General features: G+C 40.0%; 1 protein-coding gene across 1 annotated transcript; it reads right to left on the bottom strand.

Moving 5' to 3' along the window:
- Window positions 1-16,004: 16,004 nt before the first annotated feature.
- On the bottom strand, window positions 16,005-16,832 carry LOC118848205 (40S ribosomal protein SA-like). Its single transcript, XM_036757018.1, has one exon. The coding sequence runs from the start codon at window positions 16,830-16,832 to the stop codon at window positions 16,005-16,007; it is 828 nt and encodes a 275-aa protein (XP_036612913.1).
- Window positions 16,833-17,977: the final 1,145 nt, after the last annotated feature.

Here is a 17,977-nt window from a genome sequence, read left to right as displayed (position 1 = left end):
ACAAACTAAACATGTAGTATGAAAAGGACATTCAGTATCCCACAGAACATATTCTTAGATATCCAAAATCTGTGTTCGTGGCATTCCCTGCATCTTAGGATATTATCCCCTACTTCAGACTTTCCTGATCTTCCTTAATGCTGGTGCTTTCCCTCGGTTGATTATCTCCCATTTATCCTCTATATAGGATGTTTGTACAGAATTGTTTGCATATTATATCCTCCTCTCCACTCCCCCCCCCCCCCAGTTAGATTGTGAACTTCGAGGGCAGGGACTGTCTTTTGCCTCTCTTTGTATTCCCAACACTTAGCCCAGTACCTGGCACATAGTAGGTGCTTAATAAATATCTATTGACTGATTGACTCAAATCCTACCTATCCTTTAAGTCCCACTACTAATGTAACTTTGTCCATGAAGATTTCTCTGATACTCTCAGCCAAAAGTGAGTTCTCCCTCCCAGAAGTATCACTTCTTGTTCATGCCTCTACTTAGAGCCTTATCATACTCTATTTGTGTTAAGGAGGGCTGGTCATAGTAGTGCAAAGATCACTGGAACTGGAGACAAAAAAGGACCTCAAATGAAATCCTAACACATATCAAGTGTCTCATTTTCCTCATTTTAAAAAATGAAGATAATGATATCTGTGGTACCTACCTCATAGGACTGTAGTGATATCAGAAGAAATGGCATAAAGGATATCCCAAAAGTCTTAGCACAATTTTAAGCTATTAAAGCCAAAATGGAGCTGAGACTTTTAAGACCCTCTAGATGTAAAGTGATGTGGCTATTTTAAAACCAGCTACCATTATATTATTATTATATAATTATTTGCATACAAGTCTTATCCTTCTCACCAAATTGGAAGCCCCTCAAGGAGCCCCATTCTCCTGCTCCCCTCATAGCAGGAATCCAATTCTCCCTTGGAGAAGGGTGGGCCGAGGAGACTCTAGAGAGAGATATCTGCTCATAGCTCCTTTCAAGCCACATGTAAACAGACTCATAACAATACCTGTGGTATGTACCTTACAGGATTGTAGGGATATCAAAAGAAATAGCATACAGAGTCTCCCAAAAGTCTTAGTGTAACATTATGCTAGTAAACTTAAAAACTGTACACACATACCCTACATGGGCCATACATACACATATACACACTCCTTACATAAAAAAGGAATTTAATTCAGCGGAGTAAAATGTAGACTTTAAAGTCACCTTCTAACAGTCTGAAAAATATCTCCAAGTTATCTCCCAATCAAAGGTCTTGCCCCATAGTAGGCACTTAATAAAGGCTCTGGTCTCAGACACTTCCTAGCTGTGTGATCTTGGGCAAGTCTCTAAACCTCTGTTTGCCTCATCTCTAAAATGGGGTTAATAATAGCACTTCCCTCCCAGGGTTGTAAGACTCAAATGAGATACCGTCTATAAAGCATTTGGCACACCTTCAAGCGATACATAAATGAAATAGCTACTAGCTGGTATGTTTGTTGACTCAATAAATGATAGAATGGATGAACAACCAGAGAAACTGCTGGCATCTACCTATGGCCTTGGTACCAGTCAATCAATCAACACATATTCATTAAGCACCCAGTAAATGTAAGGCATGAAAATGCAAATAAGGAAACAGTTCCTACTCTTGAGACCTGTGTTTCCACATCTCTAAACGGTAACAATGGCCGTACTTCTCAGAGCTATTTGAGGAAAGCACTTAACCAAAACTTCGAAATCTCATATGAGTGTGAACTGTTATTACATTTACAGTATGATGCATATCAATCACACCTCATCTGGGCAACCACGCAGACCTGTACTGAAGAATCATTAAGGCATACATATTTTTAAAGAAAAGACCAGACAAGAAAATGCTACCACTTTAAAGGAATAGTTGTCATTGAGAATCAACAGCCAAGCCTTTTTCCCCTAACCTCTCCTATCTTTCTTCCTTCCTCAAAGTAGGCTTCTACCTCATTTTAGTCCTTATTCCCAGGATTTCCCAGGTTCAAGAAAGGCTTGAAACCACATGAAAACAGGTCGGGGGAAGGGGGAGGGGGGAGCACATATTCCAATGAAATGTCTCCAAAAGCTTGAGGGAGATCTACTGAGGCTAAAAGACAGAGAAATTGAAAGGTAAAAGGGGAAGCTTTCAGATCCAAGAGACTCTTCCCTAACCCTGGAAAGTGCAGGAGGTGTAAATATCTTAATGCAGATGAAGAGCCTTGTAAGATAAGGAATACGCCCCTACGGCATAAATCGCTTTCACACCTTTGTCCTTAGCCACAGGCCTACTAAGATTCCAAAAGGCGTTTAGGAGAAGAAAATGACTGAATTGAAATGATTGCCCTAAGGCTTAAAGAGTAAAGGGACTTTTGATCTAGGAATAATTTTTAAAAGTTTTTTGAATAATATTTTGCTTTTTCCTAATTATATGTAAAAATAATTTTTAGCATTCAGTTTTTAGAATTTTGAGTTTTAAATTCTCTCATTCCCTCCAGTCCCTCCTCTTCCCTGAGAGAGCAAACAATTTCATAATAGGTTATATGTGTACCATCATGCAAAGCATACTTCCTTATTGGTCATGTTGTGAAAGAAAACACAGACCAAAAAAAATGCAAAAAAAAAATTGAGAAAGAGTATGCTTCGATATGCATTCGGACTCCATCAGTACTTTCTCTAGAGGTGGATAGCATTTTTCACGCTAAGTCCTTCAGAATTGTCTTAGATCATTGTATTGCTGAGAATAGCTATGTTATTCACAGCTGATCACCATACTGTATTGCTATTACTATGTACAATGTTCTTCTGGTTCTGCTCGCTTTACTTTGCATCAGTTCATGTAAATCTTTCCAGGTTTTTCTGACAGCATCCTGCTTGTCATTTTTTATAGGACAATAGTATTCCATTACAATCATATACCACAACTTATTCAGCCATTCTCCAATTGATGGATATCCCTTAATTTTCAATTCTTTGAAATGCTACCATAAATATTTTTGTACAAGTAGGTACTTTTCTTTCTTTTTAAAAAAATCTGTTTGTGATACACACCTAAGAGTAGTATTGCTGGACCAAAGAGTTGGTACCGTTTTATAGCCTTTTAGGCATATTTGCAAATTGCTCTCCAGAATGGCTGGATCAGTTTACAACTCCACCAATAGTGCCTTAGTGTCCCAATTTCTCCATACCTCTTACAACATTTGTCATTTTCCTTTTCTGTCATATTAGTCAATCTGATAGATGTGGGGGGTACTTCAGAGTTGTTTTAATTTACTATCAATGTGATTTCAGGACATTTTTTATATGACTATAGAGAGCATTAATTTTTTTTTTCTTTTGAAAACTGCCTGTTCATATCCTTTGACCATTTATCTATTGGGGGAATGAAAAGGTTAAAAACAGAACAATAGTCACCTTATATACTAAAATGTTCCTAAAAGATCTCTTTATGGTAGCAAACACCTGGGGACATGTAGAGGCCCATCAAATGAATGATAAGTAGAGAGACAAGTGTGGTTTCTTTGGTGTAGGGAAATTTCCAGTGCAGAAACTTCCTTTATCAACACATAGCAGCCACCTATTCTGCAACTCATCATCTTAGTTGTCCTGGGATTATCCACTAATGAAATGAAATATTGTTGCATCGTAAGAAACAATGAATATGAGGAAGTGAGAGAAACATGGGAAAACCTGTCTCAACTGATACAAATAAAGTAAGCAGAATCAGGAAATAGTAATCCTAATTACTACAAAACAACATGAAAAGGCCATTTAATTCTGATTAGTTGTAATGACCCATCTCAGTCTCAGAGAACTGATGCTGAAATATTTTCCTTTTCTCAGAAAAAAAAAAAGTGGGGACCACAGAGCAGGAATGTGGTGTGTGCTATCAGATATGGTTGCTAGTCAGCTGATTTTCCCTGTTTTTCTTTATTACGAAGAAGGGTTCAATTAGTGGAAGGTGATAGTTTAAGGAGAAATGACCATAAGATGACAACAACTACAAAAAATTAGGGAAGGGTAAACCACTGGAAGGTTGTGTAAGAATGAAAAGAAAAAAGTTAAAATAAAGCCAGATAAATGAAGACTAGGAATTAAAGACAAACTATATAAAAGCACACAAATCAGACACAGTTAAAAAGTTATTTAAAATATTATTTTGACAAAAAATTAATTTTATCACTCAGTTTACTGTTTAGGTTGTTGTTGTTCAGTCATTTCAGTTGTGTCATTGCACACTTTCAAATGTTGAACTCCTTAAAATAATTCTTTTTGAATTCAAATATGGTTTTCATTAAAAAATAAAAATCCTGGTTCTGACACTAACTAGTTGTGAATCATTGATAAAAAAAATGTCACACAGCATTGGGTCCAGCACACATCCCTGGGGCCCTCCATTTCAGACCTACTTCCATATTGACATGAAACCATAAGTAACTTGTCTCTGGGTCCAGCCATTCAACTATTTCTAAATCTAGCTTGCCACTTTCCAAAGCTAACTTACCTAGCTATCCCCACCTCTCTACATCTTTTTCACAAAATTATGTCCAGAGGATTTGTCAAATGTCTTGTTAAAATTCAGACAGATCTAAGTACTTCCTGACATAGTAACCCAGTCAAAAAGGTGTACAAGATTAGTCTAGAATGACTTGTTCTTGAAGTCTGTGAAGTCAAGTCAAATTATCAAGCATTTATTAAGAACCTACTATGTGCCAGGTATTGTTCAGTCAAGATAACTCCTTGTGAAGCTAAGCAGTGTGTGTGCCCAGTGAGGGCATAATAGCTAGCTAGCATTTCTGTCACCCTTTAAAGTAGGTGCTATTATTATCCCCATGTTACAGATGAGGGAATTAAGACTGAGAGCTTCAGAGTTTTATAAATAATAAGTGGCTGGCACAGGATTTGACCTCAGGTCTTCTTGATTCCTCCTGCATTGTATTCACTGCATCATCTTGCTGCTTATCAAATGAATGCCAATACCAAGTGAACAAATATGAATGTATGAGAAAAAATACTAGTATCACTCTCTACCATAGGTAGGATATCTGCAATATTAACTATTATTTTGATAGATAATATTGTAATATATTAAATATATCTGTAATATTAAATTATTTGTCAGGCCAAATCAAGTCAAGAAGAATTTAAGCATTTACTATGGTCCAGGTATTGTGCTAATGGCTAGGAATGCAAATATAAGTGGACAGGAAAACAGTCCCTGCCCTCAAGGAACTTACATTCTAATGGTAGAAATGAACCGGGAAAAAAATGTACGTACAAGATATATACAGTGATTGAGTTTGTTAATTTCTAAAATGAAGTAATTGGATTTGATAACCTCTAACTTCCCTTTCCATTCCAAAGCTATGATTCCATCTATCATCCCTCCCACGATGATGGAGGAAGTGTGGAGAAAGGAGCATGGAAAAGCCTTTTTGATGAAGACAATATAGGACCTTCTAGTTCTATTCCTTATTTGTCTACAACTCCCACTCCTGAGCTCAGCCTCTATCCTAATGGTTTGATAATCACCAGTAAAATGAGCACCAAGTGGCCAAAGAACATTGAACCTGAGGGAGTCTTTTGTTCAGCTGATAAGAGAAGGAAGGGGGAAAATGTGCTCGATAAGTTGTTTGTGACCTAAAGTTTGATTGCTACTAGCCAACTCTTCCAGACTCTTTTCCCACACACCCAACTGGTTGAGCAAGTCTTATGTACAGGCTTTGAGGTGTAGGGAAAAGAGGACTTTGCTCTCTTTCCAGGGGGCATCTGCCTTATCTTGGCTAATGCTTCAAAGCTCTGAGCCCCCTTAGCAGACCTTCTGATCTTTCAATGTTTGATCATTTAGGTGGGACATAAAGAGGGCCAGGACTGAATACTTCCATGATGTCAGAGACTTCTTTTTGCTCAAAACAAATAGTAGAAAGAACAACAGGTATGATAGTGTCCAGACTTGGATATGCCACTGGTTGACTTTATGTCTCTAAGCCGGAGTTTCTTTATCTGCAAAATTAGGATAATAACTCTCACCCCATGTGTAATCCTTAGGGCCCATCTGGGGATTGTATGAGAGACTGGAGATTTAGTCTCTGTGAAGAGTAAGTGTGGGGGTACTTTACAAATTATAACATGCACATAAATGTGTGGTTTTATAATTTCTACCTTCAAAACATCTCTCACAGTTCTCCCATTTTGGTACAGCAGAAAGTAAACTTGCTTTGGAGTCGGAGGACCTGGGTTCAAATCCCCTCTCTGATAGGTGATCTTGAGCAATTAGTTTGGTGGTCCTGTGCCTCAATTGCCTTATCTGTAAAATGGGGGGGGAGAGTTGTATCGGATGACCTCTTGAGTTTTTTTCTAAATTTAAACCCATCATCCATTGGTACCACCTTGACCAAATGACAGAATTGAGATAGGAGTAGCTGACAAGTTTACACACTCAAGGTTTACAAATTGCTTTCTCAACAACAACCCTGTGAAGCAAGTAATGCATATATTATTATCCCTATCACAGATGAGGAAACAGAGGTTCAAAGAGGTTGGTTGATGAAATCATCTAGTGTTAGCTAGTGTTAGAGGCAGAATTCCAACCCAGGTCTCCAAGTCGAGTTTCCACTATAGCATGCCGTCTCGACTGATACAGAAGCAAGATACATCAGTGATGGAGGAAGGTCAGCTATTTGGACATTTACTGTAAGTTCCTTTCTTCTAAAAGGAAGCTAAATTCTTGCCCAACTCCACTATAAATGTCTGATCTCAGAAAAGAGAGCAAGCAAGGAATAGAAATTGGTACTCTGGACTAACAACCACCAACAAATATTTGGTTGGTGATTTGGAAGTGAATGATTAGAACCTTATGAGAAAGATTTCATGTCGGGGCAGCTAGGTGGCGCAGTCAGTAGAGCACCGGCCCTGGAGTCAGGAGGACCTGAGTTCAAATCCGGCCTCAGACACTTGACACATGTACTGGCTGTGTGACCTTGGGCAAGTCACTTAACCCCAACTGCCCTGCCAAAAAGCAAAAAAAAAAAAAAAAAAAAAAAAAAAAAAAAAGAAAGATTTCATGTCACCTTGGAAATTCACAGAATGAACAAAGGAAAAGCTAGCCATGGTCAGATATGTGTGCTAGACTTTATAGGATAGTCAAAAAAATTAGAGATCAAAAAGAGGAATGATTCCATGGACCAAGACCCAAAAGGACATGGACAGCTCTAAGGCATGCCATCCTAATGTTTCAGTCACAAATAATCTTAATTAGAAAGAAAGGGAGAAAGTACTTGTTCTCTTTAAATAAGTTTATATCTCTACATTCCAGAACTGAAAGAATTTGAAGATATGTTTGTAGTCTCTGAGAAATCATGGAAAATGGGAAAAGTGACAAAAGACAGGAGCTGGGCAATGTTATTTTCATTTTCACAAGTAGAAAAAAAAAATGATTCTATAAGCTACAGGCCAGAGAGTATATTGCATTAATTCCAGGAAAATTTCCAGAATGGATAATTAAATGAATTATTGGAAATTCCTTGAGGGCACAGACTCTCTGATATCTATTCTTTTATTTATCCCCATGGCATAGTGCACCATACTGCACATAGTAAGCATTTAACAAAGGAATGTTGAACAGGTGATTAGGTGTCAGCATGGTCACATTAGTGACAGATTATGGCAAACTAACCTCATTTCCTTTCTTTGACTAGATTCCAAAATTATGATGAAAGGAATGCCATAGACATTTTTTGTCCAAACCTATGATTTCACCAGCATAGGATACTCCTGGTGTGTAAACTCCTTCCACTGATACAGATGTAAAACTCACTATCTTATAGAATTGCCTGGGGCAACCTTAAAAACTTAAAGAACTCATCCATGGTCAAAGGCAGGATTTGAACCCAGGTCCTCCTTATTCCAAGGCTGGCCCTTTATCAGCTATACCCTACCCATCTCTTGCCATAGGTGCAGTATATCATTATTTCAACCAGACAATTCACAAAATCTCTTTTTTGTTGTTGGGGAAAATAATAACAACTAACATTTATGTAACACTAAGTTTGGAAAGGCACTTTGCACTTTGCTTATACTACGTTGCGTGGCAGTCCAGTTGATTGGATCCATAGTGGATGAGAGGAAAATACCAAGTTCCTTTAAAAAATGTCTTACAGATTAATATTTCGATGATGACATCATCTATACTTTCATTTCTGATAGGAATTAGTAGGTACACCATACTTAGGATCTTTCATCCATCCATCCCTCCATCCATCCATCCATTCATTCATTCATAGCTAAAGACCTTGAAGGGGCTTCAGAGGGTATCTAGTCCAACCCCTCACTTTGTAGATGAGAGGCCCAGGAAATTTGTTAGTCAGAAAACAAGCATTTATTAAGCACTTACTGTGTACCAGGCACTGTGATGAGTACTGGGGATACAGAGAGGGACAAAAACACAGTCCCTTCCCTGAAGGAGTTCACAATCTAATTCGAATGACCGTACATACACACAAGATGTAGATAGTGTAATTGGAAGGGAATCTCAGAGGAAAACCAGAAATGGCCTCCTGTGAATAGTAAGATTTGAGCTGAATCTTTCAGGAAGTCAAGGAAGACAGAAAGGAAAGGTGTGTTTGCTCCAGAGCTGGGAGATAGTCAGTGAAAAGTGAGGAGATAGAGTACGGAGCTTAAGTTAACAACAAGGAAGCCAGAGTAGCCAGAGATTCCAGAGCATGTACGTTTTTTGTTGCTGAGTCTTTTCAGTCATGTCTAACTCTTTGAGACCCCATTTGGGGTTTTCTTAGCAAAGACACTGGAGTGGCTTGCCATTTCCTTCTCCAGCTCATTTTACAGATAAGAAAACTGAGGCAAACAGGGTTAAGTGACTTGCCCAGGGTCAAACAACTAGTAAATATCTGAGGCCAGATCTGAATTCAGATCTTCCTGACACCAAATCTGGCACTCTATCCATTGCAACACTAACCTCCCCAGTGTACATACACACCAGGGAGTTAAAATACAGGGCATAGTTGTGCCTGTAATCCCTAATCCTGAGGAGTTTAGGTGGGCGGACCACTTAGGATGCTTGAGGGAGCACCAATACATATGCTGAAATCCTCTAGTATGAGGTCAGGAGCTGGGTTAAAGAGAATGAGGGCAAGCCAAGCATAGAATTCATTGAAGAAGAAAGAAGAATGTCTTTTGAGTTAAGTGACTTGCCAAGGAAGGTTACACAAATAGTAAGCTTCAGGGGCAATATTTGAACCCAGATCTTTCAGACTCTAGAGATCTTTCCACTGTATCACACTGCTCCCCAAAGATTACTCACTGATAAACAAAAACCAGTTGCCATGGCATAAATTTTGGAGGATGTGGAGATTGGGGTCAGTGGGTAGTGAATGTATTCTTTTTTTCTCTCTCTCTGTCCACACAGAAGTCATCTACCACCTGAAAAATGTCTGAAAATTCTTGATCTAGTTCTCTAGGGAAGATCCACTTCCCACCAATGGCAATCTCTCTTGTCCTTAGTCTCCAGGGGAATCCAATGCAGTGAGCCTCCTTTCTAGTGAAGAAGACTCAATCAATCAGTCAGTACCTATCAGGGACCTACCAAGTTCTAGGTATTGTGCTAGGCCTAAGAAATCAAATACAAAGGGTGAAAATCGCTACTTATATGAGTCACCTGGGGAAGCAAAAGCATGTTCCTTAAATGTATGGAGGCGGGAAGGGAGCCACTTAATGACACTCAGCTTCCCTATTGTCACTGATGAGGGCAGAGCTTTGTGCTTTGCTATAGAACACAAGAGGAATGGGAAGTCAGTGGTAACTCAAGGATTTAAATAGGTAGCATTCAATGACCTTGTACTGAAACCCTCTGCTCTGTTTTTATCCTGCCTTTTTTTTTCTTTTCTTCCCCCACCCCACACCCAAAGTTGCTGCATCCAGAAAGCTCTGACTTAATGAAATCACTAGTTTTGATCTTTTAATGTCCCAAATTAACTTTAATGAGCAAACACAGGAAGATCAAGAGGGCTGCCAATGGACTCGGGGTACCTTTGAAGCAGTAGCCAGGATGGGGTAGATGCCCTCTGGAAGGGGGCCAGGGTCTGGGGACAGGCCAGAGTTTGCTTTTAGTGACAGAATTGACCCTCAGATTTCATTTATCCCAACTGCAAACAAGAAAGGCTAGGATCAGTGGTACCTAAAGAGAGGCACATTTCATCTGGCTCCCTCTCTGTGTGCCTTCCTTTCATGTATCTCTCTTTGGTATCTGCCTCCCTCTGTTTCTGTCAAGGTCAATGTGCTTACCTGGGTCTTATCTCACAGTTTCTGCCTCTTTTGGCTGAAATTCCACTTCTCTTTCTGAGTCTCTTTCTTCCATCAACAACAAACATTTAGCAGGTCACTACTATGCACCCTGTTGGGTGCTTTAGATGAGAGAAAGTAACCACCATATGAAACTGATCTGCTAGTAGGGGCATATGATTCTTTTTTCATTTTCTTTTGTTTTTTAATTCTGCCCATACCTACAGCATTCGTGTTGGGAACTCCTTCTAGCTCTAAATCTATGATTCTGGTATGAAAATTTCCTCCATCAATGCAGATCAATGTTTTTTCTCCAACTTATGTCCTAAAGCAGAGGTGGGGAATCTGAGGCCTCGAGGCCACATGTGGCCCTCTAGGTCCTCAAGTGTAGCCCTTTGACTGAATCCAAACTTCACAGAAAAAATTTGTTCAAAGGGCTGCACTTGAGGACCTAGAAGGTCACATGTGGCCTCAAGGCCATAGGTTTCCCACTCCTGGAAAGAGATACCTGGGAACGCTAAGAGACTAAGGGACTGTGGAAATATGTTTTGCATGAATTCATATGTATAATGTGTATCATATTTCTTGGGAAGGGGTAGAGGGAAGGAAAAAATTTGGAGCTGAAAATAAAAATATTTTTTTTAAATTAAAAAGAAAATTATAGTGGTAACTGATTGTAATAAAAAACCATTTAATTTTTTTTAAAAGAGGCTATATATGATTTTGTGTGAGAGACAGTGCTTCAACACAGGTCTGCCTGATTCTAAGCCTGGATCTCTTCCTACTACATTGCTCTTCCTCTCCCTGTGCACAGATAGATAACTATAATACAGAAAAGAATGATCACAAAAAATTTTGCAGAATTAGATGCTAACAAAACCTAAAGGCAGGGAATGATTACCTACAAAATATAAGATACCCAAATTGATAGCGCATCACAGATCTAGAACTGGAATGAATGTCCAAAGTCTCTATTTCAATGTTCCATTTTATAGATGAGAAAACTGAGAATCATGGAAGTTAAGTGACTTGCTCAAGGTCACATAGGTACTAAATATCAGAGGCAGGATTTGAACACAGATCTCCGTGCTTCAAAAACAGTGACTTTTCCACTGTGCTAGAGTTCTTAAGCAACCTGGTCTCAGAAAACAAAACTGAACAATCTATAAAGGGACACCAAATTGAGGAGGGGGGTGTGGCAGGTGAAAGGGAGGGGGTGGATTGAAACCTGGTTCCAGAGAATGAAGAATATCTGTTGAATTTCACTGAATCTTTAAAGAGCAATTAATAACTCCTACATAAATAATTCTTAATAATTGAGAAATCAAGTACTCTACCAAACTTCTTTTATGAGTCAGATGGCCTAATACTTAAACCAAGAAAGGATAAAACAGAGAAAGAGAACTATAGACCAATATCACTAAGGGATATTAATCCAAAATTTTAAAACAAAGTCCTTGTGAAAAGGCAAAAGAGACATAATAGCATTTGATAAAGGTATTCAAGGTAAAACAAAATATTATATAAGGTTCTCCATGGAAAATGTCATTATGAATAAGGGGGCAGTAATAATAATAGTTAAAATTTATATAGTGTTTATTGTGTGCCAGGCACTGCGCTTAGCACTTTATTCTAATTTGATTCTCACAATGACCCTGAGAGGTAGGTGCTATTATTATCTCTTTCTTCAGATGAGGAAACTGAGGCAAAAAGCAGTTAAGTGACTGACTCAAGGTCATATAGTTAGTAAGTGTCTAGGATCACATTTGAACTCAGGTCTTCCTAGCTCCAGGCCTGGTGCTTTATCCATTGTGCCACCTAACTGCCCCAAATAAGCAGTTTGGCATGGTGGAAAGAGACCAACTTTAGAGGTTTGAATTCTACTTCTAACACTATCTTTGTAAACTTGGACAAATCATTTAACTTCCTTGGGCCTCATTTGGATTTTAAAGTATTGAGTAGGAATTCAATGGGTGAAAACGAGGATGTCCCAGGTACAAGAATTAATTTAAGTCAGGGCAGAGAGGTGGGAACACACAGGCTGTGTTTGGTAGATAAAGGATAGTCCAGTTTGGCTGCCATATAAAGTACCTAGAGAAAAATAACACGAGATAAGGTTGGCGCCAGATTGTGAAGGTCCTTGGTTGCCAGACAAAGACTCGTGATCTTTGTAAGAGGCATAAGAGAGTCACCAAAGATTTTTTGAGCAGATGAGTGACAAGCCCAGTGGTAGCGGAGGAGGCATATTGCCATGTTTTGCAATCTGAGAACCACACTTCAGGGTCCACTGGAATGGATTATATCTCAAGGTCCCTAAGCTGTCATGAGAGTTTTATTAAAATGGCCTTAAGTCTAATATTTTATAAACATTAGGATGTAGAAGAATTCCATGATCCAGTGATGTTCTTGAAACTGGCCCATTTGAGGAAATGTGGTTTTTTTAAGAGTATTTCATTTTTTTTTTTCAGAAAGAATCCTGTCTTATATGAGATCTGAAAACCTAAAAACAAAAAAAAGTAGCCCCTATCCTTTTAAAATTCAACTCAACAAGTATTCACTGATGACCTGCTTTGTATCAGTCGGTTAGGCACTGTGGGACATGAAGATGGATGCTTACCAAGGGAAGGGAATAAGCATTTCTACAGTGACCATGTACCAGGCACCATGCTAAGTACTTTCTCAGTTGATTTTCATAACAACTCTGTGGAGAAAGGTGTTGTTACTGTTTTCATTTTAAATTGAAGCAAACAGAAGTGAAGTAGCTTGTTTAAGGTCATATCTCTAGAAAGTGCCTGAGGCTAAATCTAAACTCAGTCCTTCCTGGCTCCAGGGTCAGTGCTCTATCCACTGAATCACCCTGCTTGATCCCTCTCATCTTGTTGTTGTTTGTCCTTCATCTTTGAAGAGGACTAATGGCATCACTGAGTGAAGTCTCGACCGATGAGTGAATTGGATTTAAGTGAGGCAGAGTAGGACAGTCATCAGCCTCACTCTCTCTTCCAGAGGCTTTGAAGTCCAGCGACCGGACAAAAGTCAGGACAATTGGAGATGGCCCAGGAGACAGTGGGTGACCTTGGCATCCTCAATGTCTAACCAAGATCTAAGTCCTTTATATCACCTGCTTCCATTGCCTTCATGGCCCTTGGAACAAACTGTTCTCATCTACCCATTGTGCTTAGGGAAGTCTTCACATGCTCAGATTAGACACCCCACTAACTCACCGATGGTTTTTAGGCCCATTGGTTACCTTCAACAGCCTCACTTCTTTTGAAATTTGATTCAGTTTAATAAGTTTTTGTTTTTCCTTCCAGGGAGTTTTGAAATGCTGCCCTAAATGGCCTGCCATGCTCCAATACTTTAGAACGATAATTTCCTCTGCTTGGGACATTTCCTCTTGAAATGAAACCTGAAGCCAACAGTAGGCAGTCTTCAAGAGCTGCCACGGGGGCATTACCCTTGTGACCAGTCTTCTGGTGATGAGCCTCTTGGAATGTTACTAATCTAGTCCTACCCTTGGCACAGTGGGACCTGACATAGCTTGAGCTTTGCTTAGTATAGCTGATGTAGCCACTGAGAATGCAGGGTCACCATCATGCCAGGATTGAGTATTGGAGGAGTACTTTAGTGAAAGCCCTAACTGTTGCACAAGATGCTTCCTGTGAGGGGTAATGAGGACTTTCTTTCAATGTTGAATACCACATTGGCTGAAGGTCTTCCTTTTGAGTTTTCTGATAACCAATAGTGCTGTAATTTCAAAGGAATTTCCAAGGATTACAACGACTAAGTACCAATAAACTTGAGGTTCTGAAGGGTCATTTCCATTAAAAATAAGTGAAAGAGGGGTTCCAGTTAAGGTGACTGTCCTAACAGAGACTGATCACCCAACTCCTACATATCAATTCTGTCAAAAACCTGAAGTTCACACCAGATTAATAATCAAGAAATCCAACAAGAAACTACTGTAAGCGATTTCTGACTAGGCAATAAGAAAGGGGGAGACCAGAAAAGCAAGTGAATAATAACAAGCCAGAGACACATGTAGCCTATAGGGCTCTGTGTCCACCAGTAGCAATAATAGAGGACCCTCCCCCAAGAAACCCAAAGGAGGTCAGAAAGTCTCGGGGTGGGGCTCTCTGGGTAAATGGGAAAATGGAATAGCCATGCTCGGACTAGGACACCCCAAGTCTCCAAGGTCCTTGGCTTTCTATTCTGAGATCCAACACTCTGAACCTCAAGGATCAGTGTAAGAACTCAAGACAGGGCCAACCAGGACCAAATACTCTCCTTCTATCCAATTCTACCAGAACCATACCAGGGGCAGAGCCTGGTCCTTGGACAAAGCTCCAATTCATGAACTAAGCTGTGGCCAGAGTGGCCTTTGTTTTCTTTGAGTGACTCAGTTTATCTCATTGAGCCTTGCTGGGTGCTGGGTCTGCGGCTTCTCTTCTGGGGCAGGAAGCCAAGAGACCATGCCTGGGAGCAGAGAACTTCCTGTGTGATGATTCATGGAGCTGGTTGAGGGGAGGTGTTGACTCCAGAGCCACTCCCTATTGGGTGTTAACCTAGGGGAAGGGGCCAACTCAAGAACCAATCGGCCCTGGTCATTCAGGTAGTGCTTGATGATGTCAAAAACTCTGTAAGAGGGGAGAAGACGACTTGAAGATCCTTTTTTTCCTTTCCGTTGGAGCCAGAGATGCCTACAGACGAAGTTGATGCAGGAGCTGCCGGTAGCAGAGCTGACCCACGTGTGGAGCGAGGAGTGCTGAGCAAGGACTTGAGGCCAGTGGGTAATCTTCTTACCATAGAAGGGAAGCATGGACATGATTTTGCTTTATACCATCATGCTTCTCTGTGACCTCCTGGTTACTCTTGTGAGGCGGACTTATTGGGCCTGGAAGCTTTTGATCAAAATATCAAAATGGGGATGCTGGTTTGCAGGTCTGTTACTGTGGAGTTTAAATACATGCTTTAGTTCTTCTGCCTTCTACCTAGAGAATTCCTTATATCCTGTAGTTCCGAACCTTTCAGGCATATATATGATTCTCTTTGAAATCATAAATTCTGCCTTCATAATACATAAGCCCAGAGAGATGAATAAGTCAAAGACAGTGCCTCTAACCAAAAAAAAAAGAAAAAAAGAAAAAATGTAGATCTTTAGACACCCCAAAAGTAGAGATGAATTTCATAACAAAGCAAGCAGTAATGCAAGGGAAAAAAACTGGTTTTATACAAGGAACACATGAATACTTAGAAGAAATAATGCAAGACATGGAAAAAAAATACAAGCTCTGAAAGAAAAAAAAAATTGGAGGGAATATAAATAGCTTTGCACAGAAAGTGGTAAACCAAATCCAAGGACAGAAACCCTGAAAACTGGAATGGAAGAAATGGAAATCAATGACTCCACAAGACAGCAAGAAATATTAAAACAAAATCCAAGCACTGAAAAATAGAAGAAAATGTAAGCTATTTGATATAAAAATCAATTGATCTGAAAAGCAGATCAAGGAATCATAATTTAAGAATCATTTAATTCCCTGAAAACTAGGAGAGAAAGAAAACATGCCTGGACACTATGTATATATTTTTTGTAAGAAACCAATGTTTATTTACCATCAGCATTTTTCCAACACTATTAGAGAATCTGGGGCAAAACTTAAGACCACTCTGTGGTAGTTTCTACCCACTTGGTGGCCTGAGCAGTAGGAGCTGCAGATCAGTCCTCAGTAGCTAGCTGAACAGTCCAATCTTCGGTGGGGAACTGCTGAATGGGCACAGATGGCACCTGTACTCCCTCAGACCGATGCACCACCTCTGGCTGAGTAGCAGTGAATTCTGGGGAGGGGGCGGTCCATTCACCCTGAAACTCTTCATTTGTCACTGCCTTCTCAGTTGCAGACTGCTCTTCCTTTTCAATCTCCTCTGGATCCCTGTAGAAATAAAGATCAGGCATAACCTCCCATGGGTGTTCATGAGAGATGGTACCACACATACGCAGGACTTCACGGGCCAGCATCCACCACATCAGACCCACAGAGTGAACCCCCTTGTTGTTACATGGAATGGCAATATCCACATAGTGAAGTGGAGAGTCTGTGTTGCACCGTGCAATGGTTGGGAGGTTAACATACAATGCTTCAGTCAGAGGCTGGTGATCTGCCGGAGGATCAGTGACCACCAAGAGGCGAGGCTCCCTGAAAGCTGCCTGGATCTGGTTAGTGAAGGCGCCCAGTGTGAAACGTCCAGCAATAGGTGTGGCGCCAGTGGCAGCAGCAAATTTCAGAACAGCTCGCTGGCCGGTGTTCCTGGATGAGATGACACTAACATCGGCTGGGTTTTCAATGGCAACAATAGAACGAGCTGTCAGCAGAAGCTTTTCCCAAGTTCTCTTCAAGTTAATGATGTAGATACCATCACTCTTTCTTTTGTAGATATACTGTTCCATCTGGAAGTCCAAATTGGTGCCATCCAAATGGGTTCCTGCAGCAAGGAATTTGAGGACATCCTCCTCCTTCATCTGCAAGACATCCTGGGCTCCGGACATGGTGAAAACTTCCCTTTAAAGTTACAACGGAAACCGAGAACAACGCCGTATGGAACTCTCTTGGAGGCATCATGGAAAAGCTGGATGCTATATTTTAAAGATTGTAAATGGAAACTTCTCACATCCATTGGAATGAGAACATAAAGTAAGAATAGAATCCACTGATTGCCTGCTCAAAGAAACCCCAAAGGGAAAAGTCCTAAGAATTTCCTAGCCAAAATATAGTGTTCCCACATAAAAGAAGGAATAGCCAGTACTGCTATAACTCCTATTTCTAAAATGAGAATTCATTCCAACATGATTGTGATATTCTTTATTTTTTGTTAGTGAATTTTTATCCAACAACAACAATACTTAACATTTATATAGTGTTTACTATGTGCAAGGCAACGTAGTGTGTGATTTACAATTATTATCTTATTTAATCCTCACAATAGCTCTGTGAGGTAGGTGCTATTATAATCTCCATTTTACAGATGAAAAAACTGAGGAAAAAAAAGGGTTAAGTGACTTGCCCAAAGTCGCACAGCTAGGAAGTATCTAAGGCCAAGTTTGAACTCAGGCCTTCCTGGCCCCAGGACCAACCCTCTACCCATTGTGAAACCTAGCTGCTCTTACACACCACAACACACTTCTGACACCCACTTCTACAAGTAAACCTCAGATCTTTGTCCACATAAAGTTCTATAGTTATTGTATATCTTCTGGTGCAGTAGGAACTGTGAGCTGCGAAGGTCCTTGCCACCTTCACCCTGACTTTCCCACACCCCTTCTGCCATGGCCTCTCTTCTGAGACCCAGGGATGAGACATGCCCCTCCCCAACTGGCTCATGCTGCCTGCCACAATCAGAAAAGAAGCCTGAGGCTGTGGATTTAATCACCATTTACTGTAGCATTTATGTATTTCTTGCTCATGTAGCACAAATAAAACTGTGCTATCATTTTTAATTAAGTTCCTATTTTTTTAATGTCAGTGAGGAAGTTTTTGAACATTGTGCCCCCAACCCCATTTTCCTCATACACTCTCTGATTTTAATGGCACAATTTTGCATAGTGCTTTTTGAAATTATATAGGTCAAGTCAGAGTAGAACAGCATGTATTGCATATATTCAGAACGAAGGAGTTCAGGTACCAAGGACAAACA

Source organism: Trichosurus vulpecula, chromosome 4 (genome assembly GCF_011100635.1).
Source record: "Trichosurus vulpecula isolate mTriVul1 chromosome 4, mTriVul1.pri, whole genome shotgun sequence".
Taxonomy (NCBI): Eukaryota; Metazoa; Chordata; class Mammalia; order Diprotodontia; family Phalangeridae; genus Trichosurus; species Trichosurus vulpecula.
This window is presented reverse-complemented; position numbering and strand designations above follow the sequence as displayed.